At 51.5% G+C, this 27,273-nt stretch overlaps 1 protein-coding gene across 2 annotated transcripts in view; it reads right to left on the reverse strand.

The window, feature by feature from the left end:
* Positions 1 to 255: 255 nt before the first annotated feature.
* Card11 (caspase recruitment domain family member 11) overlaps positions 256 to 27,273 on the reverse strand; it is a 129,490-nt gene continuing 102,472 nt past the window's right edge. For both annotated transcript variants that reach the window (XM_076923542.1, XM_076923543.1), the window contains exons 9-25: positions 26,464 to 26,661; positions 24,121 to 24,297; positions 22,548 to 22,599; positions 20,428 to 20,510; positions 19,404 to 19,504; positions 18,544 to 18,596; positions 16,494 to 16,626; positions 15,240 to 15,441; positions 14,904 to 15,030; positions 12,943 to 13,183; positions 11,852 to 11,948; positions 11,402 to 11,497; positions 9,665 to 9,803; positions 6,973 to 7,152; positions 5,530 to 5,654; positions 1,619 to 1,734; positions 256 to 793 (exon numbers count right to left, since the gene is read on the reverse strand). In XM_076923542.1, the coding sequence (XP_076779657.1) occupies positions 589 to 793; positions 1,619 to 1,734; positions 5,530 to 5,654; positions 6,973 to 7,152; positions 9,665 to 9,803; positions 11,402 to 11,497; positions 11,852 to 11,948; positions 12,943 to 13,183; positions 14,904 to 15,030; positions 15,240 to 15,441; positions 16,494 to 16,626; positions 18,544 to 18,596; positions 19,404 to 19,504; positions 20,428 to 20,510; positions 22,548 to 22,599; positions 24,121 to 24,297; positions 26,464 to 26,661 (2,325 nt within the window). In that variant the 3' untranslated portion in view covers positions 256 to 588. The remainder of the gene's footprint in view (positions 794 to 1,618; positions 1,735 to 5,529; positions 5,655 to 6,972; positions 7,153 to 9,664; positions 9,804 to 11,401; positions 11,498 to 11,851; positions 11,949 to 12,942; positions 13,184 to 14,903; positions 15,031 to 15,239; positions 15,442 to 16,493; positions 16,627 to 18,543; positions 18,597 to 19,403; positions 19,505 to 20,427; positions 20,511 to 22,547; positions 22,600 to 24,120; positions 24,298 to 26,463; positions 26,662 to 27,273) is intronic.

The following is a 27,273-nucleotide window of genomic DNA, read 5'->3' on the forward strand; positions in this document are numbered from 1 at the left end:
CGGTAAACAAGCAGGGCTTGCAGAAGTAGGCGTTCCTCTCTCCCCCCCCCACCCCCCCCCCCCCCCCCCCCCCCCCCCCAGCCAAGAAACTATGCAGTTAGCATCTGGTCAGGGTAGAAAGGGTCTCATTTCACCTCTCTTCAGAACATATGTTCACGTGGGAAGCCTCAGCCCATTCCCACCTTGACTGAGTTGCTTGAAGGAACCCCAGCTAGTGAGACTGTGGGATAAGAATCTGCAAAGGACTAGATCAGCCACGGAGAACCGGATAACTTTTAATGCAAGGAAAAGAACGGCATAGAAGGAGTCCTGTCTCCCTAGACCCAGCCTGCCTGGGACGCATGCGTCGTGCTTCCTCTAGGGCTGACAGCCACTCTGGCTGCTGGAAGCCTGCAGGTAGTTAGTTACCTGTCCCATGCGTTTACATTCAACTGCTGCTCTGGCCTCGAAGAGGCTGCTGGCTTTGGGCCCTTGGCTCTGTTCACACCAGCAGAGCCTGACCTTCCACCAGGTGACTTCTGGTGACTTTGTTGCCGGGGGCTCGGGATCCCCGTGTGTTTGTGTCTCGCCGGTCAGGCTCAGAAATGCTCACAGCTGGTCCTCGTCCACCCAGATGGTCTTGCGCTGTTCCTCTACGATCTTGTCTTTGAGGACACGCAGCAGCTCCTCCACGCTGCTCCACATCTCGGCTTCCACGGTGGCGTAGAGGCAGGGCAGTGCCTCCAGCTCCTTCTCTTTGAGCCTGCACACTCGAAGGAACTCTTCTTCCGTCTCTGGCCGTGGCAGCAGCTTCCTGGGGATGGTGGGGTGGGCAGGGAGAGACATGAGGAGGCTGCAGGACTCGCTGCTCACACCGTGAGCTAAAAGCCTGGGTTGCACAGTTGCCTGTGGGGGTCAAGGACCACACGTGTCGGGGACCTGCTGCCTCCACCTCCTTAGTGCCGGGATTATAGCAGTGAGTGTATTTAATACTACTTAGAGTTTGATACCAGCTTGGGCTAATGTGTGAATTCAAGGCTAGCCTGGGCTACATGGTGAGAACCTTTCATTTCAGAATTAGGTCATTGTCCCAAATGGAAACTCTGTCCCCACTAAACACAAACTCTGCTCCCACCCCTTTTTAGCTTGCCCCCCCCCACCTTCCTGCTTCCTGTCTTTATCAGCCTGATACTTTAGGGATTTCCTGTAAGTGGAACCATATGGTGTCTGTCCTCCTGGATGATATCACAGCATCCTATCCTCGAGAGTCACCCATATTGTGGCAGGTGTTAGAATACTCTCCTTTTTCAAGGTTGAATACTATTCTACCAGTCTAACCTCAAACTGCGGTCACCCTGAGTGGCAGGGATATAGGCCTGTGCCACCACATCTGGCCACTTCCCTCTTTAAATTTGTTTTTCTTACATACTTGGGCTCGACCCAAGTATCTCAGCGACAGGAAGTTGATAGACCCTTTCCCAACCACCACATTCACCCTGCGTGTCTTACATATGTGTACCAGCATCTGCCCCGCTGCACTCACGGTCAGTGTCACAGGTGCCAGCATCCAGGAGTTTTTGGAAGGGCTGAGTAAGGGTGGTGTGTGTGGCAGCTGTGGGGACTGGGTGTCCGACATTACCTGAACCGTTTGATATTCTTCTCGCTCACTCGGATGAGCAGCACTATGGGGTACACCTTGCACTTGATCAGGTCGCGCACACAGCCGATCCCAGCCTCCAGCAGGCAGTGTTTATTCTGCAAGTATAGCAGCCAGCATCAACAGTGGTACCCATGTTACCCACCCTTGTGGGTGCCAGGCTGTTCGAGGGAACTTCAAAAGTTGGCCTCGGTGAGGTTGCAGCCCCACGTGAGTACTGCTCGATCGACCCTGCTGAGCACAGTGACACCGGCTATCTAGGTCGAGGCCAAGAGGGGCTTGCAGTGGACATTCACCACCCCCTCCAGCCTTCCAGGGTATTCCTGGTAATGGGCGAGAGAACAGAAAATGCCAGGAAGGGAGGCTGGCTGGGGCATCCTCGGGGATACTGGCTTAACCAGGAGCTTGTTAGTTGTGGAAAACGATATTCCCACTTGGCTGAAGGCATCACTTAAAAAAAAAAACCACATCAGATTTTACATTAAACAGAAAAGATGCACAATTGCCATCCCAGCCTTAGGGAGGCTGAGGCTGGAGGCTTGAGAATTTTGGGTCAGCCTAGGCTACATGGTGAGACCCTGTCTAAATGACCAAGCCAAACTAAACAAGAAAAAGAACATAGAAATCTGAGTGTGGGGGTGTGTGCCTGTAATTCCAGCACCTGGGAAGCGGAGGCAGGAGCATCATGAGTTTCAGGTCAGCCTGGGCTACCTAGTAATAGTCAAAAATTAAAAAGAAAGAAACAAAGAACCAAAGAAAGAAAAGAAAACAGTATGAAAAAGACAGGTGTGTGGTGTGCACCTGTGATTCTAGCACCTGGGAGACAGAGACAGGAAGATAGCAATTGGAGGGCAGCCTGGGCCACATACCCAGTTCCAAGCTAGCCTGGGCCACATAGCAAAGGCTGGAGAGATTGCTCAGTAGTTAAGGACACTTGCTGCTCTTGCTCAGATCCCAGCACCCATGTGGCAGCCACTTGAAACTCTCTAGCTCCAGGAGATGTGATGCCCTCTTCTGACCTCCGTGAGCATTACACACACACACACACACACACACACACACATACACACACACACACACAGAGAGACACACACACAAATCAAACAAAAATATCTTTAAAAAACAGCCAAACAAAAAACAGATGTGTGTGTATGTTCAAATACATGTGTATGTGTATATATGTATGTATACATATATGTGTATGCATATTCAAGTGTGGCAGCACATGACTGTAATTTTGTCACCTAAGAGGTGGGAGGTAGGAGACTGTAGTTAGTTTTCAAGCCAGTCTGATCTACACATGAGACTTTTTCAAAAAACTAGGGAAGGAGGAGGAGAGAGAGGAGGATGGAGAAGAGGAGGAGGGAGAGGAGGATGGGGAAGGGAGGGAAGGAGGAGGAAGGGGCAGAGAAGAATCGGGGGGGGGGGGTAAGAGAATATAGTATTACCACCACTCTATGAACTTTTCCTTTGCACACACTGTGGACCTGGCACCCAGGCCTCGTGGAGTCACAGCTTGGAAACCCCACCCCTCTGGACTTTCTCTTTCCCCACCTGTTTGCTCTCTGCCTCCCCTTAACCCTAGCTGGTGGGGCTCCACCTTTCCAGTGCAATTCATCTTCTCTGTGGCCCACTCACTTTCTCTTCTATGTGATCAGACCTCCCTCATAGGATCTGGCTTTCTTTTTTGAAATAGGATTGCAGGTAGCACAGGATGGCCTCCAATTTCCTGTGTATATGGCTCAGATGTGTGTGTGTGTGTGTGTGTGTGTGTGTGTGTGTGTGTGTGTGTGTGTGTGTGAATGTGGATGCTAGGCAAGAAAAGTCGACCATAGCGTCAATCACAGGGGCGGGTTTCTTTGTTTCTTTGGAGACAGGACCTGTTTCTTGGCCAGGGCCTCACTGATTTGTTTCAGCTGGTTGGTGTTGGTCAGCCTCAGGACCTTCCTGTTTTAGTCTGGGTTACTATTGCTTTGATGAAACATGACCAAAGCCACTCGGGGAGGGAGGGGTTTATTTGGCTTATTCGTCCACATCACTGTTCATCATCAAAGGAAGTCAGGACAGGAACTCAGCAGGGCAGGGACTTGATGCAGAGACCATGGAGGGGTGCTTCTTACTTGCTTGTTCCTCCTGGCTTGCTCAGCCTGCTTTCCTGTAGAACCCGGGACCATCAGCCCAGGGACAGTTAGCACCACCCACCATGGACTGAGCCCTCATGCTCTATCAACCACTAATACAGAAAGTGCCCTACAGTTCAATCTTATGGAAGCATTTTCTCAACTGAGGTCCCCTCCTCTCAGATAACTTTAGCTTGTATAAAGTTGACATAAAATTAGCTGACATATCTCCTCTCTCTCCTTCCCAGTGCTGGGATACAGTATTTGCCACCATGCTTGGATCTTCATGTGGGTTCTGAGGATTAAATCCAGCTCCTCACTCTTGCATGGTTGTAATCAGCCAACTCAGCCATCACCTCAGCGGCTGGGGGATGACACCCAAGGCTGTCCTCTGATCTCAGCACACACATGTACATATGTACATATGCACTTTCTTACACATAAATGCACGCACGCGCACGCACACACACACACACACACACTGGCTTCTGACTCAGACTTGAAAAGAAACAACTCAACAAATTTGTTCAGACTAGCCAAAAAGACTTACTGCCTTCATCTCTCTGTCTGTCTCTCTGTCTGTCTCTCTCTGTCTCTGTCTCTGTCTCTGTCTCTCTCTCTCTCTCTGTATGTGTGTGACACATGGGGATGGTGTATCTGTGACCACCCAGCTGTTTGGCAAGCCAGGTTACTGGCTCCTGCTACCTCCAAGGGTGCTGTCTCCCTCCTTGCTAAAGCTCTCAAGACTCAGAGCAAGGAAGAGCTCCCTGCTTTGCAGCTGGTCAGCATCACCTTGTCCCATTAGGGTCATTCAAGGTCACCTTGTCTAGCTCCAGCAGAATGTGACTTGCACACTGTGACATGCTTGGGTGGCTTCCTGGGACTCCATCTACTGTTTCCCTTTCCCGTGGTTGAGTGGATGTGTCACCTGACACCCATCCTGTGCTGTTTACGTCTTTACTTTTTGTCAACTTTACATGTTCTAACCTGGTAAGAGGGAGCCTGAGTTGAGGAATTGTCTTCATCATATTGCCTGCAGGCAGATCTATGAGCATTTTCTTGATCAGTGATTGGTGTGGAAGAGCCAGACCCACTGTGGGCGGTGGCACCCCCTAGGCTGGTGGTCCTGGGTTGTATAAGAAAGCAGGCTGAGCAAGCAAGAAGGTGTAAGCTGGTAAGCAGTATCCTTCCACGAATTTTGCTTCATTTCCTGCCTCTAGGTTCTTGCCTGGAGTTTCTGCCCCAATTCCCTCAGTGATGGACTGTGACCTTGAGAGCTGTAAGGTGAAATAAACCCCTTCCTCTCCAAGGTGCACTTCTTTCGTGGTCTTTATTTTCCAACAGAATACAAACCAGAATGATGTGCTCCCATCTAACCCTGGTTCGTTCTCTCTCTCTCTCTCTCTCTCTCTCTCTCTCTCTCTCTCTCTGTCTCTTTCTTCTTTCCTCCCTCTCTCTTACACACACACACACACACACACACACACACACACAGAGAGAGAGAGAGAGAGAGAGAGAGAGAGAGAGAGAGAGAGAGAGAAGAGAGAGACCCTTAGCTGACATGAACCAACATCAGTACAGTGGCAGAAACAAAAAACAGAAATATAAGCTCACATCAAAGATTTGAGGATAGAGTAGAGGCAGAGAGTGATCTAGGCCTGAGAAGAGAGAAAGGAGGGACATAGCTGTGGCCACCCACCCTTGTCATGACCCAGTGCCTCACAGAGATGGTTGGGTAGGGTCTTAGTCTGGTCAGTACTCAGTGTCCCTCACCTTGGCTGCCACAGCCTCAATGTTGGCAGGGACGATGCATTCAAAGGTGTTGGGGTTCTTTTCCCGGGAGTAGATGATGGTCTCTGTCTTCTGCTTCCGGAGGAACTCGTCTCTTGTGACAATATCTGCATAGAGGGTAGTTAATGCCCAGGGTGGCAAGTGCTATTTGTGTTGGGTTGTCTCTTCCAGGCCCTACCTGTCCCCTCCTGGGTGCCACATAATTTGATATTCATCTGGTCTTTTCCCACAATAAGTTAAATGGAACTTTATCTTCTCTACTAGATAGGGAAGATACCCGGGGGTGGGGTCAAGCTTATGGTTCATGATCATTATGCCAGACTATGCAGCAGGGGCTTAGAGGACACTCATGCTCTGGCTTTTCAGCTGTGAGTATCATTGAACAAAGTAGCTCAGTCATTGTGGGGCAATACTATGCATGATTCAATAATGAAACTCACACATGGAGCCAACCCTACATACCTATCCATGCATTTGTCTGTCCATCCATCCATCCATCCATCCATCCATCCATCCATCCATCCATCCATCTGTTTGTCTGTCCATCCATCTATCTATCCATCTGTCCATCCATCCATCCATCCATCCATCCATCCATCCATCCATCCTTCTACCCACCCATCTGTCCATTTATCCATCTATCCGTCTATTTATCAACACATCTACAATCTTTCCAACAACCCACCCATCCATTATCCAACTATTCACCACCCATTCATCTACTTACTCATCCAACCATTCATCATAACTTGTCCATTCATTCACTCATTCACCCATCTCCCAAGTGTCTACCATTCATCTACCTACTACCCATCCCTAGCTACTCATCAATCCACCATCCATCTACCTTTCCATCATCTACCACCCACCCATTTACCCATCTACCCATTTCCATCCATCCATCTGTCCATTCATCCATCTGTCCATCTATCCATTTATCCATTCGTCCATCTATCCATCCATCATCCATCTATCCATCTGTCTGTCTATCCATCTGTCCGTCCATCTGTCCATCCATCCATCCATCCATCCATCCATCTATCCATCCATCTATCTGTATCTGTGTACCTACCCACTCACTCACCTATCCATCTACCCACCCATTCATCTACATACCACCCACAGGATCTTACTTATGGTCAAGCATTAGGATTAAAAACAATTGCTGTACCCAAGGAGCCATGATCTATCTGAAGATGATGTAGGTCACAGATCATTACCAAGTAGCTGAGTGGGTAGAGTGAAGAGTGCCTTTTGTGAGAACACTGAGGAGGAGTGGGGGGGGGGAGGCTTCCTGACACAGATGGAGGAAGAAGAGGAGGAGCAATGGAAGAAAGAGGAGGGGAGAAGGCAGGGAGGCTGAGTCACTCTTGTGATGGGCTCCAGAAGCCTGTGTCTCTCTGTCTGTCATCTGGCCATGCTCACCTGACTTGCAGATGGTGAACTCCATGGCACCCCCTGAGTTGAGCAACTTCTGTACCAGCGTCTTGGCCAGCATGGTGGGCGTGAAGAGCACGGGCCTGCGCCGCTCGCAGTGGAAGGCCCGCACCAGGCTGTAGGGGATCAGGGTGAGGTTCCGGCTGAGCTCATTCTCAGGGTCCAGTTCTAATGGAGAACAGAAACAGCGGGCTGTCAGATCCTGCCCTGCCCCAGGGCACACTCAGGTCATGGAGGCCTTGGCCACCCTTGTGGCCGCATGAAGCCTGGAGGCCTCTGGTGGTAGGGAAAGGGACATGTGTGTCTTGGAGCCACTCTGGGCACCCAGAGGCATTGCCTCTGAGGGTGCTGTAAGGGACATACAGAGGAGCTTGATGGGTCCTGAAGTCTGGGCCACCTCAGTAGACCAAGGACAGCTTCTTAGAATAGGGATATGGTCTGAGGAGTACAGCCAGGTATGCAGTGATGTCCTTTTTGATTGAGATGTTCCCTCCTGGTGGGGGTCACAGCACTCAATAGAAACTAATGACTAAGGGAATTCAGAAACCTGCTGAACTGAGGGGGTGGGGCTGGCTCAGTGGGCGCAGTACTTGCTGAGAAAGTGTATGAAGACCCACACTAGTCTCCAGAACCCATGTAAACATCCTGCATGTTTTGTGCACTTACAATCCCAGTGCTGGCAGGCAGAGACAGGTGGACCGGATCCCTGAGGACGTGTTGGTCAGTCAGTCTAGCCTCACCAGGGTGGCGAGGCCAATGAGAGAGCCTCAGAAACAGGATGAGGGCTGAGGAGATGGTTGGCTCAGCAGTTAAGAGCACTTGCTGCTCTTGCAGAGGAGCAGAGTGAGTCAAAGCTACCTATAACTCCAGCTCCTGAGGGTTCATCGCCCTCTTCCGGTCTCTGGTCTCTGAGGGAACTGCACTCATGTGGCGAGAGAGTGTACACACATAAATGAAAAGTAAAACAAAGCAAAGCAAAGCAAAGCAAAACAAAACAAAACAAAACAAAATCTTAGCCAAAACTACAACAATAACAACAGCAAAACCATTAGGTAGATGGTGATCGAAGAATGAGACCGCTGACCTCTCTGACCTCATATGGCCACACAAGTGCATTGAAAGCCCATGAGGTTACAGGGGCAGTAAACCATTGTTAGGGATGAGACTCTTCAAGTTGTGCGGGGAGCTCCAGGGGCATCGCTTTTCTGAGTCATCGTCTGCCCTGTGGTGGGACCTTCCTGAAGATGCCATAGCCTAAGGTGTGCCCGCTCCTGACGCCAGCCCCAGAGAACTCTCTGGTTCTCTATGGTAAATTTGGCTGGACTTGTTCCTTTACTCGGTGTTACCCTCTCTGTCAGGTGTGAAGAGATAGGGACTCCCCCAGGAAAATCGTGCAGTGTGACGGTTTAGGCTGATGGATGGGCGAGTACAAGAGAGTGAAGGGCAGTGGAGAGGACCAGGCGGCAAGATGGCAAAGCTTTGTGGTCTGTCATGGAAGTCAGACTCCTCCATTCTCCTGAGTCCCATGGGTAGGGGTATCTAGAGATCCATTTCCCAAGATCAGGGGCCTATCCCTTTCCTTTGCTCCTGGCCTGCCCGGCCTGGGAGCAAAGAGAACTTCCCAACTACCCATACTCAAGGTCGGCCTCTCTGTTCCCGAGAAAGCCCAGCCTGGATGGGGGAAGCAGGGAGGGTTCACCATCATTGGGGGACAGGGTGTGGGGTGACTTTTAACCAGCCAGGTAAACAGTAAAAGGTACTCAGTGGGGAGATAAGTCAATAAATACATAAGTCTTGGCACATGGCTTCAGTCAATGTTGGTGTCTGGGCTTAAAGGGATGATGATAGCTGTCTCCCAGGCCAGAGCTGGGTGAGGATATCACCCTGGGGAGATGACAAGATTACAGGGTGGCAGGGCTGGTCTGGTCTTCTTATCCATCCTTTTGTTTTTTTCTTTTATTTATTTTGTTTGAGATAGGGTCTCAGTGTGTAGCCCAAACTGGCCTTCCACTCTTGGCAATTCTCGTACTTCAGCTGACTAAATCCTGGAATTGTAGATGTGTGTTACTGTGTCTGCCTTTCCCCCTCCAACTGTGTGTGTGCGTGTGTGTATGTGTGTGTGTGCATGCATGTCTCTGTGTGTGGGCATGTGTACACGAGCGTGTCCATCTGTGTCTGTGTGAGTGTATATGCATGTGTGAGTGTGTGTATGTGCATGTATGTTTGTGTGTGCACATGTGAGTGTGTGTGTGTGTGAGCATGCATGTGTGTGTACGTGGGTGTGCATGTGTGTGTCTGAGTGTGAGTGCACACACTAGCGCACACAAGCCAGAGGGCAGATATTGGGTGTCTCACTGGGTGTCTTTCTCAATCACTCTACACCTTATTTTTTCAGACAGGGCTTCTCATCGCAATCAAAAGCTTAACAATTGTCAGAATGGCTGAACAGCGAACTCCAGGCATCCTCCTGCCTCTGCCTCCCCTACCTGGGGAGTAAGTTCAAACTAGCACGATGCTGGGTTAACACATTACTGACCATCTCTTTAGCCCCTCCCTTGTCTGGTCATCCTGCTAAGCCTGTCCCGGGGACAGAGACAGACATAGCTCCTTGGGAGGGTGGGGTGTGTACCAGACAGGCCCCTGCTGGGCTGTGGAGAGGGGCCAGGAGGTCCTCACACACCTTCATGCTTCTCTGTTGTCAGGAGTTTGGTGGCATCCAGCGAGGACCTGGAGAGGCTCCCCAGGGGACTCCCAGAGATGATTCTCACCCGCTCATTGCTGTTCATTCTTTTGTACTTGTTTTCTGACCGGCTGACAAACTGTGGAGAGGAGGAGGGTGTGGTAGGAGGGCGGGACAGAGGGTGGGGAAAGAGGGCGGGAGGTGGGCGTGGCGGTGGGCGTGGCACAATCTCTTGGTTTGTGCCAAGACTGACCTGCACCAGGCAGATAAAATCTTTGTTTAAACCTTGACTCTACGCTGTGGGGTGCCCAGGGCAGACTGCCTCTGCTGTAAAGAGCCAGCCTCTGCAATGAGACTCTGGAACACTCTAGCTACCGGCCTATGAAGACACCATGTGCAGCTATTGTTCTAGTTGGTGAGGATCCAGGCTGGCATCCCCTGGAGTCGATACAGACTGGAAACCTCCAACTCCTTCACATTGTTCCCATGATCCTCTGGGTTCTGGGATCATGGCTTCCTACACAGTTCATAGATGCTGCGCTGGTCCAGCTTCTCACAGAGCTCTCTAGGCACCTGTGAGTCTCTCTCTGCTTCAGAAGAGCCTGCCCAGTCCTAGTGTGTGGCAGCCTCATGTTTTTATTCTTATATATTTTTAAGACAGGGTCTCATGTAGCCCAGGCTAGCCACAACCTCACTATGTAGCCCAGGAGGACCTTGAACTTTGCATCCCCCTGTCTTTACTTCCTGAGAGCTGGAATTACAAGCCTGCCCTACTGTGCCAGGTTTATGCGGTGCTGGGGAAGGTAAGGCAAACATTTAAACCACTGAGCCATGCCTCTCACTTTGCCTTGAGTCTTTGGCTGAAATCCTGATGGCTGAAGCTTGACACTTGGGCCTAACAGTGTCCTGATCGATGGATGGCCCTGCCTTCCGGATGCCTCATGTTCTGAGGTCTTCTCCCACCCGGCTGTCTCTATCACAGAATTGTATCTGTCTGGGATTCGGGGTCAAGGCATTAGTTATTTCTTGTTGCGTTGGGGTGTGATTAATGCAGCACCCATGCAGGAAATGTGCATTTGGTCTTACATTCTTTGCTTCTCTCAACTATCAATACAAGAAATGTCTGTAATCACTGTGTCTGTACCTATATGAAATCACACAACAAACTTGTCAATGGTCCTTGGATTATCCACCCCCCCAAAATAATTGCTTTTGCTTTAGAAGTCAAATAAAAGGAGAAAAAAAACTATTTCTTTCCAGTTCTGAAGAGCTGAGCTGTTTCCACAGACAGGTAAGAGCCAAGGAACCTGCTGGGCTTCCCTTATCTCCTTGTCTGCTGGGATCCTTGGGTAACTTTAATGCTCCCCCAGAGAGAAGAAACTGGCTTACATATCTGGAGGGTTTTTTTTTTTTTTTTTTTCTTCCCAACACAACACATCTGGTTTTTTAAAATCATATTTTAGCAGCAGAGCTGTTGAAGCTCTTTTGGCCTAAAGTTTCTTCAAATCTTTTACGAACGTGAGACTGGCTTCCAGCAGGCACGAAGTCTGTCGACAGACCTGTCACTGCGAGGATAAAATGGGACCGGAGAAGCCAGGCGCTGTGAGAAGTCACAAGGGGCGCCCTAAATACAATGCCCTGTTATGTCTTCCTGGCATCTCTTTCTTGGTAGGCAGAGGGAGGAGCCCCAGCAAACTGTGCTAGAAAAGTCAGCGGGCATCCGATCGCCAACCTTACCTGCAGGAGCTGGCCAAAGAAGAAACTTGCTCTGGAGAGGCGGGGGCTGACCCGGGGGTCGCTGGTCGAAAGAGTCTCTTCGGGCTGCAGGGTGTTCTGGAATGAGTTTGTCAATCAGCTCAGGCTGAGCAAAAGGCTCCTGAGTGTGAGACTGCGGTAGAGATGTGCACCCGGCCCCCAGTCCCCTCTGGCCCGAATGTCAGGGGCAACATCAAAGGCCTGCAGCCAGGCAGCAGCAGAGGCTGGGAGAGAGTAGGAAGGGCCGAGGTGGGGTTGTGAGTCTCCTAAGTCACAGCTGAGGAGGGCTCACAGGAGCTTGCCCTTCACAAGGACCAAGTTCCCTGCAATGCTTCTTCCCAATGAGATGGTGACAAGGCTTCTTATGTGTAGGGAAGGATAGATGTGTGTGTGTGTGTGTGTGTGTGCGCGCGCGCGCAAGTGTGTACCTACCCGGAGGCTACGCAGGGTGTGGTGAGCGCTGTCGGCTTCTTCCCGGTTGCCTCTGTGAACCAGTCGCTGGAGCTTCACGAGAAGAAGCTGTTGTGCCCTGTAGAGGGGATATGGAAGCAACCTCAGGGCTGTGACTAGGCAAGGTTTGTATGGCCTGCAAACTGGAGAACCCGGGCCTGAGGTTTCCCCGAGAAAAACAGGGCTCCCCCATTGGGGTTGGCATCCGGACTCTTGCAGACCAGCTGCAGGGTCATGCCCTTGCATCTGGGTTTCTTCACTGACCATCTGACTGGCTGAGACCCACTGCCTGTGACTGTCTAAGCAGCAGCAAGGACTCAGAAGAGCAGGTGTCACTGTGTGGAAGAACAGACACCCAATAGCCCTGACACCTGCTGGGTTCAGCCTAGCCTGATTAAAGAGAAATCACTAAAGGACTGGGGCATGGCTCAGAGACAGAGCATTTGTCCAATACGCCCCAGGGTTCTGGAGTCCATCCCCTCTCACCTCAACCCTGAACCTCAGATAAAAAGAAAAGAGATGAGGCCAGACCATCATCCCAGCTGCCTTGGGAGGAGAAAGGCTGAGGGCAGGACTGTAAGTTCAATTTCAGGCTGGGTAATTCTGTCAAACTCTATTGCAAATTAAAAAAAAAAGTAAAACAGGTTGGGGGTGTGGCTCAGTAGTAGAACCCCTGCCTAGATTGCCTCAGTGAGGGGCTGGGGTGTGGCTCAGAGGTAGAACCCCTGTGTAGGGTCCCCCAGTGAGGGGGTGCGGTGTGGCTCAGTGGTAGAACCCCTGTGTAGGGTCCCCCAGTGAGGGGCTGGGGTGTGGCTCAGTGGTAGAGACCCTGTGTAGAGTCCCACAGTGAGGGGTTGGATGTGGCTCAGTAATAGAGCCCCTGTATAGAGTCCCACAGTGACTTGGTGGTCATTGGATGGAATGAGGATGGTAGGACGCTTTGTGAGAACATTGTACTGTTCTTACAAGAGCAAGGGACCCTCTCAGAGAAGGAGATGCCCGTATCTTCCAGTTCCTCAGGCTGAGGGAGCTGCTGGCCCAGAGTGTGGTCTGGCAGCCTATCCCCTGCTCACCGGCTGTAGCTGGGGATGGTGCCCGTGTCCAGGTCTTGGTCAGTGAAGGGGTCGACTCGTGCACACAGCCATTCGTGCCTGTCCTGGTACATGGTGTCTAGGACATGCACCACATCGTCACACTTCAGGGACATGGAGCAGGCATCCAGCTGGCTGGAGATGTTCAGGTTCAGACGGATATAGAACGAGTCCCCTGATGTGATCAGACCATCCTCCATCTCCTTCAGCAGCTTCCGGTATCCTGAGGAGTACGTAATCCAAAAATGTCAGCACCCTGGAGATACCTCGTCTGAGTGCCCGTCTTCCTCCTCGTGAGTGGGCAGCCATGCCAGTGAGGGGTTTCCTCTTTCCCTTCAGCTTCCAGGAAAGCCTGGAGCTAAAATCTGTGCTGAGTCACAATGGCTAACTAGCATCTGTATTCTGGTCTCCATGTCTTTTCTGCATTTACTTAACTGTGGTACTTAACATGCAGTAGGCTATATGCATCCTTCAACTCAATGAAATTCTGCAAATGCATATATGCAGATAGCTCCTACTGGAAACCGGTAGGCTCTCTCAGGCTAACCTTATCCCGACTGCTGCAGTCCTAGCTCATGTTGCAAAAGTGGAAACAAGTATCATGAACTCCTTTGCTTCTGGCTGATACTGCTCAACGTTATAAGACACAATACTGTGACACACATCCCTTTTCATTGCTGTATAGTACTCCACACTGGTGTGCAATACTCAGATACGTTATTATTGGTGGACAGATGTGTTCGTTTCTCTTGGAAACAGATACAGAAGCCGAGTCACCAGGTCATTGTGAATCTGTGTAGAAGCTTTAGCAGTTACTGCCAAATGCTGCATGTGTTATTACGGCCAAATGTTGCTGGTCTTTTGAGTAAAAATTTGCAAGTAACTTTGGGAGCATTCAGGGCTTATAGTGTGAATCTAATAAATGCTGCAAGTTGTCAGTGAACATCTACGGTATACACCCATAATTTATATCCCCAAATAGCCCCAATGACAGAGGGTTGTTGGTCAAAGGGGGAGTTGTAACTGGCAGGGTGCTAGTAGGTCATTCATAGCCAAAGGGCATTCTGGGCAGCTGAGTTGGTATGAAGAAACAGAGATTCCATATGGGGTCCTTCAGGGGTGTCCTAGCTTTGTCCATCCCTGAATCAGACTCTCTAGTACCACCCAACATCCCTGAATCTGGGCTCTACTTTGGGGCTGGGGGCCTTTCCCACAAATTCAGTCTGGAGGGCTATGCTACCATTCACCTGTAGGGGGCGCAACTCACTTTGCAGCCCTGTAGCCCAAGGGTCAAGATGTTCCCCTAGAGATTTATTTATTTTGGTGCAGGCTGGAAAGCCCAGCCTAAGGAGTTGATAGGAGCAAATTCCATGAGTGGGGGGTGACTGGGCTCCATAGTGCCAGCCTTTGCACCAGGGTGCTGCTGGGAAGGGGCAGGAAAGCGGCTGGAGAAGCTGGCTGGCTATTTATGCTCTGCTCAAATATTCATGATTACTGTGGTTAAAAATAAGAACCAGCTGCAGAGGCAATCACGCAGGAAAACCCAGAGGTGAGAATGAGAATCCGAGTCATCACCCAGGCAGCAAGCAGTGCTGCTGGGGGGCTGGGCCAGGCGGGGCAGCAGGGCTGCCTGCCTATCAGCGGGTCCGGATGTGCTTGGCCCAGAGTCTCTGCCTGTAGAGGGCTGGGAAGCATGACGGAGGAGACAGATGTCACCCGTGCAGGGAGAGGAGCGAGCCAGGCTGCTGGAGCCATATCCTCTGTTTCCCTAGGAGGTCTGTGGATTTGGTTCCGCGTGACACAGAGCGTCTTCAACCCCACCTGTTATCCTCTTGGGTTGAGGTTCAGCTCAATTCTCATGGGGCAGAGATGGAGCAAGGGGGAGGCTGAGTATGCGTCCTGTACTCTACCCTTGAATGGACCAGGTCCGGCTCAGGCCTTACCTTCATGGTTGACCTTGTAGTGCAGGGTGACGGGGCCACTGCACCTCTGGATGGTCCAACGGGCCTCTTCCTTTGTGCACGCATCCAGTGGGACGCTCTGCCTTTCGCCTCGGATGCAGCCTTCCAACTATAGGGCAAGAACAAGCAGTTCATTTTCTTTGGCTCTGCCGATGGGCGGGGCTAAGGCTACTTCCCATCGGAGCATCCTTCTTCAGACACAAGGGCATCTTGTGCCACGGGGCTGCATGTGTCTCTAGGCGCACACAGTGTGCGCATGCGTCTGCATAGAAGAGAAAGGCCTGGGGACATCCCACAGCTTCTCCCTCTTTGTCTCACCAGCAGGAGTTGGTGGCCCTCACGTAGTCCGGCCCTCTCAGCCAGTGAGCCTGGCTTGACAGAGTGAATGAAGCTCCCGCGTGCATTGCCGCCCAGCAGGGTGAGCTGGGTGATGAGCCCATCGCCATTCAGAGTTGTGTGCTGGACCAAGGGGCCGGTGCCCCGTACGTGACCCCCAGATGTGACCGATGGCCGGAAGGGCCTGAGTTGGGACATAAAATAGGCAGTTGGACTCACACAGAAGAGCTGACCATGCTAGCAGGCTGGGGAAGAATGCTGGTGGCATGTCAGTGTATGTCCTTGAGGCTTGGGGGCCTCTGGGTTCTAAGGGACTCACAACTGCAGGAGGTCGGCAGGAAGTAGAAATAACTACCTGCCCCTTCTCTTCCTCCGTGTGTCTAGGTGTCCTTCCCTTTCTTCTCTCCCCCCTCTTATTTATTTATTTATTTATTTATTTATTTATTTATTTATTTAAAGACAGGGTTTCTCTGTGTAGCCTTGGCTATCTTGGAACTCACTTTGTAGACCAGGCTGGCCTCGAACTCAGAGATGTGCCTGCCTCTGCCTCCTGAGTACTAGGTTTAAAGGTGTGTTTCACCACTACCCAACAATGTCAAGTTTTTTTTTCTTTGCCCCACTTTTAGATAGGTCTCATGTAGCACAGGCTAGCTTCCAACTCTCTAGGTAGCCGAGCAAAACCTTGACCTTCTGATCCTCTTGCCTCTGCTTTCTGAATTCTGGGATTCCATTGCCTGCCCCATGTGGTGCTGGGGTGGAACCCAGGGATTCATGCATGCTGGTGAGCTCCCTCCCAACTGAGCCACATTCCTAGTCTGAAGAACTGATTTGTGACTGAGTCCCTGGGCTTAGTCTTAAGGCACATAGATGATCCCCTGTCTTAAGGAAGTGAGAAGATGAGGGTCTTGGGTCTTGGGTCCCATTCTTAAGCCCTCATTTGACCACTCCTATCCCTGGTACCTCTGTCCTATCCCTGGGCCCTTCCATCAAGTCCCCCGACCCGACCCCTGTTCTCTCTATCTCGGTGCCTGTGGAGGTCAGAGGTCAAGCTCAGGTGTTGTTCCGCCATCCCCATTATTTTCTGGTCGCCTCTCTGGATCTGGGGCTTGCTGATTTCCAGTGCATGCCACCACACTCAGATTTTTGTGTGGGCTCTGGGGATTTGAACTCAGGTCTTCATGCTCATGTGGCAAGTACTACATCCACAGATCCATCTCCCCAGCCCTGTCTCCATACCTTTCTAAAGAAAACTTCCGGAACATGAGGTTGACTTGCTCCAGGTCGTAGGCATCCAGTCCCTCTGACTGGTGTGAGGAGGAGGAGGAGTGGATGGAGGGGGGTCCGAAGGAGTAACGTTCGTGATTTTCATCTGCAGAGGAGTGAGGGTCTGTCAGGACCTGGGAGCACCAGGCAGAGCACCTAGGACCACCTTCCTCCCCCAGCACGGAGCTTAATAACAGCATAGCCCTGTAGACTGGAATTTGGGAAGAGTCTCCAAAGGCATAGCGCAGGGTTGCATCATGTAGCTCAGGCTGTCCTCAATCTTGCCATTCTCCTGCCTCCATCTGGGGTCAGAACCCTGCAGCTCTTACTACACTCTGCCTATCTCCTGCCATCAGGGCAGGTAAAGTTCAAACTAGACACCCCCCTGCTTCTCCTCTTAGGGAGCCTCACTAGATGTCTGTGTGTAGGGAGTTAGGAGCTACCAGAAGAGGGCATCTGGTATTTCTATCACTTCCTGTCTACCCCTTTGCAGCAGGGTCTCTCCCCAAACCTAGGGCTCATGCCTTCTCAGAGAGGCTGGAGGCTAGCCAGGCCCAGCAGCCATGTCTCTATGCCCCTCAGAATAGGGTGAGAGATGTTTGCAGGGACACCCAGCTTTCTGTGAGGATGCTGGGATCTGAGCTCCTGTCCTCAGGATTGTGGAGCAAGAACTCAGCAGTTGAGCTGTCTCTCAGCTCTCAACTCTGTCTTGGGAGTGGACTCCAGGGTTCTCACTTTAGCACCCCCACCTCCCAGTGGTCTCCCCGCCCTCCTCCACTGACTTTCTGGGTCTGAGAGCCCTGGGGTCTTTATCCTCTTCTCCCACCTTAACTGGACTGTAAGTTCCTGGGGGAGATAGATTGTCACTGGAATAGAGCCACCAGGGTGAGGGACAGACTGGTCCTGCTTGGGGCTGATAACAAAGGCCAATTCTGCCAGGAATTTTCCCTGACACTCGCAACATACTTTGGATACCTGCCCAGGATTCGCTTCCCAGTTTCTCCGTTCTAAAACTCTTGGTCCCTTTCATTACCCAGCCTCCATTAGGTGCTAACCTCTCTTTAACACTCGATAACTTGTGACGGTCCCCAATTATGGAGGAACGCTAATCTTTCCATTTTATCTGCTGGTGGCCTCTGCTAGTCAGGGGCACAGATGGGGCTGGGGAGGACTGGAATGTGTATGTGTGTGCTGGTAGGGTGCGTCTGAAGGGTGCTGAGCCTAGCCTTCCAGCAGGGGTCTGGCGACACCTGGGGCACGGGCCCATCTCTAAGCTCTCCTCCCTCTCGGTGATCCAGCTAGGCATATGCCTTGGGTTCGTGGCACTAACACCATGGTCTCTGTCAGCAGGGATGTTGGGACAGGGACTGAGTAGGGATCCCTGGCTGGAAGGGGCAGGTCATTGGGATCATACATATACTCTGTATCTCTGAAGTCCAGGCCCTCATTTCTGCTTTTCATATAGCCTGAGTATGACTGAGTCTCAGTGTCCCCAACATGAGGACTATGTCCTAAAATTCACTCCTGGCCTCTACCTCCAACTTCATGTAGCCCAAGCTGGCCTCCAATTCTCTAAGTAGTGGAGGATGATCCTGAACTTCACATACTCCTGCCCCCACCCCCCCAACCCACAAGTGCTAGGATCACAGGAGTGTGCCATCAAGCCCAGGTTATGTGGTGCTGGGGTGGAAGCCAGGGCTTCATGCATGCTAGGCAAACTCTAGACCAAGTAAGGCATGCCTCTAGCTCCTTGCTGGGGAATTCAGGCAGGAGCTCTGCCACTGAGCCACGCCCCAGTCCCTCACTGGGGGATTCTAGGCAGGAGCTCTACCACTGAGCCACACCCCAGCCCCTCACTGGGGGATTCTAGGCAGGGGCTCTACCACTGAGCCATACCCCAGCCCCTCACTGGGGGATTCTAGGCAGGGGCTCTACCACTGAGCCATACCCCAGCCCCTCACTGGGGGACTCTAGGCAGGGGCTCTACCACTGAGCCACACCCCAGCCCCTGACAGATACGTACCATCAAGGTCTAAGGCATCAAACCCGCAGCTATCGTTGTCTTCTTCCACCGTGCTGTAAGAAACAATCCGGGGCTGAGACGACACTGGTGTTCAGGTGAACCAGGTGGGGGAAACATCTAGAATGTTTTGGCTTTCCGTCGGGCCTTGGTTCTAAGAGGCCAGCATGGAAGGGGATGGGGGGCGAGTAGGGTGGGATGAAGCGGGATAGGCGAGGAAGAGGGGCTACACCGGCAGGAAGGCAGCCCTAGTGGTCTACAGAAACCGCTCTCAATAGCACAGGATGCAAAAAGAGCAGGGCAGTGTGTATGTGTGTGTGTGTGTGTGTGTGTGTGTGTGTGTGTGTGTGTGTCACGGGTGGAGCTAGACATGGTGGTGCTGGCCGGTCGCAGTACTCAGGAGGCAGAAGCAGGGAGATTGCCCGTGAGAGGCCAGCCTTGGGTACAAATTTCCCAAAGGGCCAAGTGGACTGTGCTATTCACACCACACATTTGCCCCCTACGCATGCTCAGATGGCTCCGAGGCATCAAAGCGCCCTCTAGGCAGGAGTAGGTGGGATGAACCCTTGGCTAGCCACTGTGGTGTGGGTGGGTCTGTGAGACTTCGGTAACGTCCCTGAACACAGCTGTTCAGAAGGGTGCGCCCTTTGGGGGACCGAGCAGGTATTCTCACAGGTCAGTGTGGACCACGCTTATGAAGAGGGTGGTTCCCCATCTCCTAGCCTCAACTATCCCATGTGGACAGTGGGTCCCTCTCGCCTTTGCTTCTAACGTTGTTGTTGAGAGGCTTAAGGAGTTCATACCAATATGGGGACCTGGAGACAGGGTCAGCCAGGTAGCCAAGGCCTCCACCTGCCACTCACCTCCGGTGTGGTGCATCTTCCTTGCAGCGTCTGACTATGGAGTCATTTCCCGGGGGCTCTGCGGTGATTGACATGATACTGCTGCGGCTCCGATGGGGTTGCTGTGAACGCGGCACAGCTGTGTTACGGGATATTTATCTGCGATGCCTCGGCGGGCATAAATATTATATACACGGGAACTAAATTTAACTTGGGATGTTCCCACCCCTACTCGGGAAGCTTGGGCTGTACAAGCTGGTCGCTGGTATGACCTTGGCTGGAGGAGGCTGGGCTCAGCCCTGGGGCAGTCAGCAGAGCTCGGAGCACAGCTGCTTCCACAGCTGCTCGCGGGGAGAAGCAGACGGGAACCGCTGAGCTGGGGAGGCAGAGCCGAGGCCTCATGACCCTGCACAGACTGGGTTCTGTACTCCCCAGCTGCGGGCTCTGCTTTGGATAGGGTGGGTGTGAAGAAGGGTGCTTTGAGGAGGGGGGGGGAAGGAAGGTGTGGGACGGTGGATGGGACAAGGACTTTGGATTTTGGCACGGGAGCTGATACCAGACCGTTATTGTACATTCATTACCAAATTTCTACCTCCCTCAGGGTCTGATTTGAGAAGCTGAGCTGACATTTTTCCCAGGGCACCCCTCAGGCTTAGAATATCTAATCTTGTGCCTTCTGCGGGTTACAAATAGATAGCTGGATGTAACGGAATGCCGGGACTCTGCCCAGCTCTGTACAGGAGTGGGGGTGTACCCTCTCCTGCTGCTCCAGCAGCCCCTACCCTGCCCAAAGCCTCCCAGAACAGTGGCCCGGGGTTGCATGAGGCTGTCAAGCTGCCGAATTGGTGCTGTTTGCCACCGCCCCTTAGGAGGCCCAACGCCTCCTCCCACCAGGTGTTAAATCGGGAATCTAGGTAGTAGGAAGGTGTGAATACATTGCTGGGCTGGGGAAAGGGAAACTTCTTTAAATAAACATCAGTGGGGCCTCAGGCTCAGCCCGGGGATTCTGAGGTGTGTAAGTGGAGTGGGAATTATGGCAGCTCACCATCTTGGAGAAAGAGCTGGTGACAGGCAGCGAGCGGGAGGAACTGGGGCTGCCGTCTGTGAAATCCTCTTCGTGCCCCTTGACTGTCCTCATCAGAGCCCCGGGTGAGAGGGAGAAGCAGGCCCAGAAAACAGAGGGGAGAGAAAAGGGCAGGGAAGCGGAGTTAAAGCCTCTGCCTGGGATTCTCCTGACATGGGTGGGCAGGAGACTGAGCAAATCAGAAGCTCGTCTGTCCCCTGTGGAGACCCAGGAAGCAACATCAGTAAAACCTCCGCTTCTCATTCTCTTGCAGGTGGCGCTATTTTTTCTTTTCTTCAGGATAGCACATCCTGCCCCAAGTCAGGCTGGCCAAGGTTGGCTCCAGTCAAGACTAAACCATGTCACCTGTCTTTGAGGACTCACAGAGGGGTCCCCCTGACATTCCTACCTCTACCCAATGCTTCCTCACATCCATGTTCCCATCACCAAACCTTTCCCTGCTCAACAAGGTGAGCTGATGGCAGAGCATAGCAAAAAAAAAGTGACAAGCTTGTCACTTCCTTAGCAAAGCCCTCCATGCTGTCTTTTGCTCTTCAGGGGCTCCTTGGTGTTTGTATGACCATCTTTCTCAACTTTTGTGTGACTGAACTGCCACCTACAAGGCATCTGTATCCCAAGGTGCCTAGACCTGTACGTGTGTGCACCGCCATGTGGGTGCCCGTTATGTATGCACTTGTATGCACTGTGAGAGAAGCCTTGCATTAAAGTTTCATGTGCTCCTAGATCCTCACAGTGGGCTGCCTACCAGGCTTGGTTAATAGTGATGAAAATCACAGACTCTGGTCCTTTCATTTCCTTTTGGGAGCTGTTTTGTCTGTGTGCCACAGGTCCCAGGACCTTTGCACATCACATTTGGATCAAGAATGTCACTGAGACACCTGATGTAGCTAAGCTTCAAGGGAGCTCAACCAGATGTCAGAGTTTAGGTCTGTACTATTCTTTTCTACCATCCCTAAAGTCACTACAGTAGAACAGAGCTAAGGCCGTCAGGATGGACCTCTGGGTTTTATGGCTGCTGTCTGTCTGGGGTCTCACTCTTAACACTCTTTTTTTGTACCCCCAAACGCCCCAGGTCTTCCTTGCTCTTTCTGCCCCTCTTTGCACAGACTATATCTGTGGACTTAAATTCTTCCATTTTCAGAGTCAATTTAAATGAATGTTCCAATTTTCTTTCAACTGCTTCCTGGGGGTGGCCCTGGGCACTTTCCATCTTCTTCCTGTGACCATGATCTGAGTTTACGGACTGTGGGGGCACATTCTGGAACCTTCCAGCACCTGCCATATAGCAGGAGCTTCGTTTGTCTTGCAAATCTTCCCTAGACAGCTACTCCTAGAGTTGAGGTGAGAAGAACCTTGAAGACAGCATGCTTCAGAGAGCCAGGAATTTGTGACTCAACTTGTAGCCTTACACATCTGGGCACTGCCAGCCAAAATCCTGGATGAGGAAGTTCAAAAGTCCCTTTGCTGATGAGCTCAGTCCAGGAGTTTGGGAGATGGCCTAGTAGGTAGAGTAGCTAATACTTGTTGTATAAGTGTGAGGACCTGAGTTTGGATCCCCAGCATCTATGTAAATACTTGGGAGGCATGGCTTGTAATTCTGGTATTCAGAAAGTGGAGACAACTTGGAGCAACCCAGCTAGCTATACTTAGCTATCTTATTTAAAAGCTCTGGTTCAACTGAGAGACCCAAACTCAGTGAATAAAGTTGAGGAACAATTGAGGAAGATTCCCCAGGCAGCCTGGGGTCTCTGTACAGACAAGCCATGCACACACACACACACACACACACACACACACACACACCCCACACACAAATGCTCATGTAAAAATAAATACTAAGATGCTTCATTTGGTCAGGAGAGCCACAGAGGTGATGCTCTGGTGGACGGAGTCCCGCATGCTGAGTGATGGTGAGCAGCACTTACTCACTGGCTGAAACGCTGCACCCTGATACCCTGGAGGCCTCACCCAGGATGAACTCGTGGGGTCGGTCATGTCATTGCGGCAGGAGGAACAGATGGAATGAGAGGGGGAGGGTGACAGATGAGCAAGGGCAAAAAGGATCTGGACAGCCTACTAACCTTGAAACTCAGATGCTTGCTTCATGCTGATGGGGGATTTGGCTCTCTGCAGCTGAAAGAGAGGGGAGGGGAAGATGCAAGACAGACGACACAAATCAAACAGGGCCCCAGACACATGTCACTGCAGCTAAGAGGAAAATAAAACAAACCGCCTGATCTGTGGCTGCCTGGCTTGGGCCATACATTTGATGCCAGGCTCCTGCAGTTGGGACGAGATGTGGCCTCTCTTCCCCCAGGCCTGGATCAGACAAATGCTACCCCAGATGAGCCCCCCTCCAAGGGAGGCCCTGAACAGGGCTCTAAAATCCTGAAGCACAGAAGCCAAGCTGACTTGTGTGCAAGGACCTCCATGAGAGGCTGGGCTTCAGAGAAGCTGACTGTCACCTTTGATCCATGTGTTACCCTCTCCCATTAGCACAGAGAGGGAGCAGTAACTAGACTCTGATGAGGTGTTCTATCCATGTAACTATCCATCTACCCATTCATCTACTCTACACTCACCTATCAATGAGTCATCCATCCATGCATGGACATACGCACTCATCGACATATCTATTCATTAAACATCCATCCATCCATCCATCCATCCATCCATCCATCCACTTATCATCCAACCATTAATCAATTAATCTGTTTCAAATCATGTAACCATTCATTCATTCATTCATTCATGTAGCCACTTATCATCCATCCCTTTATCCATTAATCTATCTAGTTACCCATCAGTCTATCATCTATTCACCCATCATCCTTCCACACATCCATTTCCATCCATCCATCCATTCATCCATCCATCCATCCATCCATTGCCCATTCATGTAATTATCCATCCATTCATGCATCCATAATTATCTATCCATTCATGCATCCATCCATTATCCACTCAACAGTCCATCCACCTGACCACAAATCTACCATTGTTCTGTGTAACTATCCAACCAACCACCATCTTCCCATCTATCCATACAGCCACCATCCCATGTCTCATGTAATAATTCATTTCTTAACCCATCAATCCATTCACTCACTCATCCATCAACCATTCATTCTTGTAACCATCCATCCATCTACCCAGTCTTCCATCATCCACCATCCCATCCAGGCATTATTAATCCATTCATTCATCAATCCATCTTTCCATCCATCAATCAATCCATCCATGTAACTAGCCATTCATCCATCATCCACTCATCTTCCCAAACATCCATCCTTTCATCTTCCTACTTACCCAAACTTTCACGCATGCATGCATTTACCCATTGGTGTAACCACCCATCCATCCTCCCATTTACCCAACCATTGGCTCATGAACTCCCTCAGAGCCAGCCACATGTCCTGGATCTCCCTGGGTATCAACCAAAGTGACAGTGCTGTGCTGTGAGCTCCCAACATAGGGCCTGGGAAGGGAATCTGAAGACAATTCTCTTATGCATGGTCTTGCTTTCTAAACAAATGAACACCTGCAAGCAAACATGACTTCTGTCCAGGACTGTAACAGGTCAAGTCACACCCAAGCAGAGCCTGTATGGGGTGCCCATGCCATCATCTGCTTCCCACCCATGCCCCTGGGTACCTGGATGCCCTTTAGGTTCATCCGGCGCCGGGGCGGGTGGTAAGGCAGAAAGTACTTGCTGTCTTCGGGAGACTCTTCTGAGGTTGAAGAATCATCAGCTTCTTGGCCATTGGTCCTGGGGCTGGTGTCTCCAAGGTTCTGTGAGATGATGGTGGCTGGAAGGTGTCTAGGCAGACTCTAGACAAGAGGGATGAACATGAGGGAAGGTTGGTACTGCGCACAAGGCAAACTGACTGATGGTACAGTTCTCCACCCCCCCCCCCCCCCGGACCCAAGTGTGACACTCAGCCTGGGCCGTTCTTTTCTGACTCCCTGAATATTCACCTGAATGTCATGGCTCATCAGCACATCTTGACATGGGTCTGTTCCTTCTTCCTATCTCTCATGCTTTCCAGTCCAACAGATATTTGAGACCATCACTTGCTGGCCACCTGCTGGCCGCGTCTGCCTCCTGGTCTTGGCTCATGCCATCTCCAGGGTTAGGCTACCATCTGTGCTGCTCCTGGCCCAATATGGGTGAGGAGACTCTAGCTTCATGAAGACATCTAGAGGTTACTCACGGAGGAGCTTTGTGTCTGGTGCTGGGCTTACTGTAGAGGGGCCTGTGTGAGGCTCGCACAAATTATAGCTGTCACATTCTGAGGATGAAATCATAGCCCCGGAACTCCTGAGTTCCTCTACAGGGGTCAGGGAAGGTCTTCCTGAGAAAGAGGCACATTGGCAAGACTGGAAGCTGAGTGGTCTATGTGGCCAGGAGAAGTCTGACTAGGGGCCTTCCAGGTGGGGCCCATGGCCTCCAGAACTCTTCAAGCAATGAGTCTTTCTGGAACCCCAAAGAGAAGGCTTCCTTCATGGGTTCATGATGCCCTTGAACTTGAAATATACAACACAGTTCAGATACCACAGCGTTGCCTGTGCCCAACTCCCAATTCTATATTCTCTTTCTTTGAAAATTTAATTGCATGGCATTTTCCATCATGGTTGTTCTATTCTCTCTCTCTCTCTCTCTCTCTCTCTCTCTCTCTCTCTCTCTCTCTCTCTCTCTCCTGTCTCTATCCTTCTTATCAAACCTGGAACTCACCCAATAGTACAGACTGGCTGAGCAGCGAGCCCCAGGGAATCTGTATGTCTCCGCCTCCCCAGTGCTGAGACTACAAGCACCCACCACCATGCTTGCCCCTCCCCAACTTTTAAACTCATCTTCTGGGGATTGAACTCAGTTCCTCAGGACTGCCTGGTAAACACTTGACCCATCTTAGGCTGTTGTATTCTTATTCAGTCTCTGCTCAGGACAGAGTCTGGGAGACCCTCAGCTATAGCAATCACGTGTCACCTGTAGAGATGGCAGTAGTGTTCCTTTATGTCTAGGTGTCAAGGGGGCTCCTGGGAGATGTTAGTCTTACTTGCCTCTCTGTCTACTAATGAGTGTTCACCCATGGGCACCAGTGACTTTAACAAGCACCGGGTATCTTAATCCTGGTGACCTTCCACATTGCCAGAGAGTGCCAAGGGAAGGCTTGCTGCTGGCTGTGATCCACTGAGAGGCACAGAAAGTTAGAAAAGTGATCTGAGTTACTCAGCCAGGCGGCGGCCAGCCTGGAATGTCACTGAAACTCCTAACTTGGAGTCCTTCTTGGGATTGTGTGTGTCCCAGGAGTGGAACTGAGGTCATCAGGCTTGGGGGCAAGCACCTTTATCCACCCAGCCATCTCAGAGGCCTGGGCACACACACACACACACACACACACACACACACACACACAGAGACACAGACACACACATATAGACACACACACTCAGAGAGACACACACACAGACACACACACAGACACACACATACAGACAGAGAGACACACACAGACACACAGTGATACACACAGACACACACACAGAGACATGCACACAGACAGGCACACAGACACACACACATACACAGCCAGACACACAGAGGCACAGAGAGAGACACACACACACACAGAGACACACATAGAGACACACACAGAGACTTGCACACAGACAGACACACAGACACAGAAACACACACAAACATACACACACAGACACCCACCGACACACAGACAGACACACACACAGAAAGACACACACAGACACATACACAAACATATACACACAGACACACATGCAGACAGACACACACACACAAACACAAACAGACATACTCACAGACATACATACACAGACACACAGACACAGACAGATACACACATGTTAGTGGGGGCAGGGGACACAATGATGATAGTGTGAGCTAGGATTCCCTGGGATTCAGCAGGGATTGGGAGGACACCTGGCTGTGGGTATGGGGACATGGCCAGCTGGGCCTACCTGGTCGAGGCTGCCGCTGTCCTTGGACAAGCGCCGGAGCTTGCTCTCCAGGTTGACAATGCAGGCCTCTCTCCGCACCATCTCAATACGCATTTCATCGTTCTTCTCCTCCAGCTCACGGATCTGCTTCCGGTACTTGTCCTTCTCGATTAAGCACTGTGAGTACTGTGTCTGCGCCTCATCTCGGGAGTGGAAGGCCTGCCAGGGAAGAGCTATGTGTTCACTCAAAGCAAACTAAAGCAGAGAAAAGCATCACCTCTGGAACAGGCATCAGCCAAGAGACCCACTGTACATTTCTCTTCCTTCCCCCGAGAAGTTGTAGATCGAACCCAGGGCCTTGTGAATACTAGATGTGTGCTCTGCCACTGAGCCACACCCCAGCCCCTCACTGGGGGATTCTAGGCAGGGGCTCTACCACTGAGCCACACCCTCAGCCCCTCACTGGGGGATTCTAGGCAGGGGCTCTACCACTGAGCCACACCCCAGCCCCTCACTGGGGGATTCTAGGCAGGGGCTCTACCACTGAGCCACACCCTCAGCCCCTCACTGGGGGATTCTAGGCAGGGGCTCTACCACTGAGCCACACCCCAGCTCCTCACTGGGGGATTCTAGGCAGGGCTTCTGCCACAGAGCCACACCCCAGCCCCTCACTGGGGGATTCTAGGCAGGGGCTCTACCACTGAGCCACACCCCAGCCCCTCACTGGGGGATTCTAGACAGGGGCTCTACCACTGAGCCACATCCCAGCCCCTCACTGGGGGATTCTAGGCAGGGGCTCTACCACTGAGCCACACCCCAGCCCCTCACTGG

This window comes from Arvicanthis niloticus, chromosome 24, assembly GCF_011762505.2.
Source record: "Arvicanthis niloticus isolate mArvNil1 chromosome 24, mArvNil1.pat.X, whole genome shotgun sequence".
Lineage (NCBI taxonomy): Eukaryota > Metazoa > Chordata > Mammalia > Rodentia > Muridae > Arvicanthis > Arvicanthis niloticus.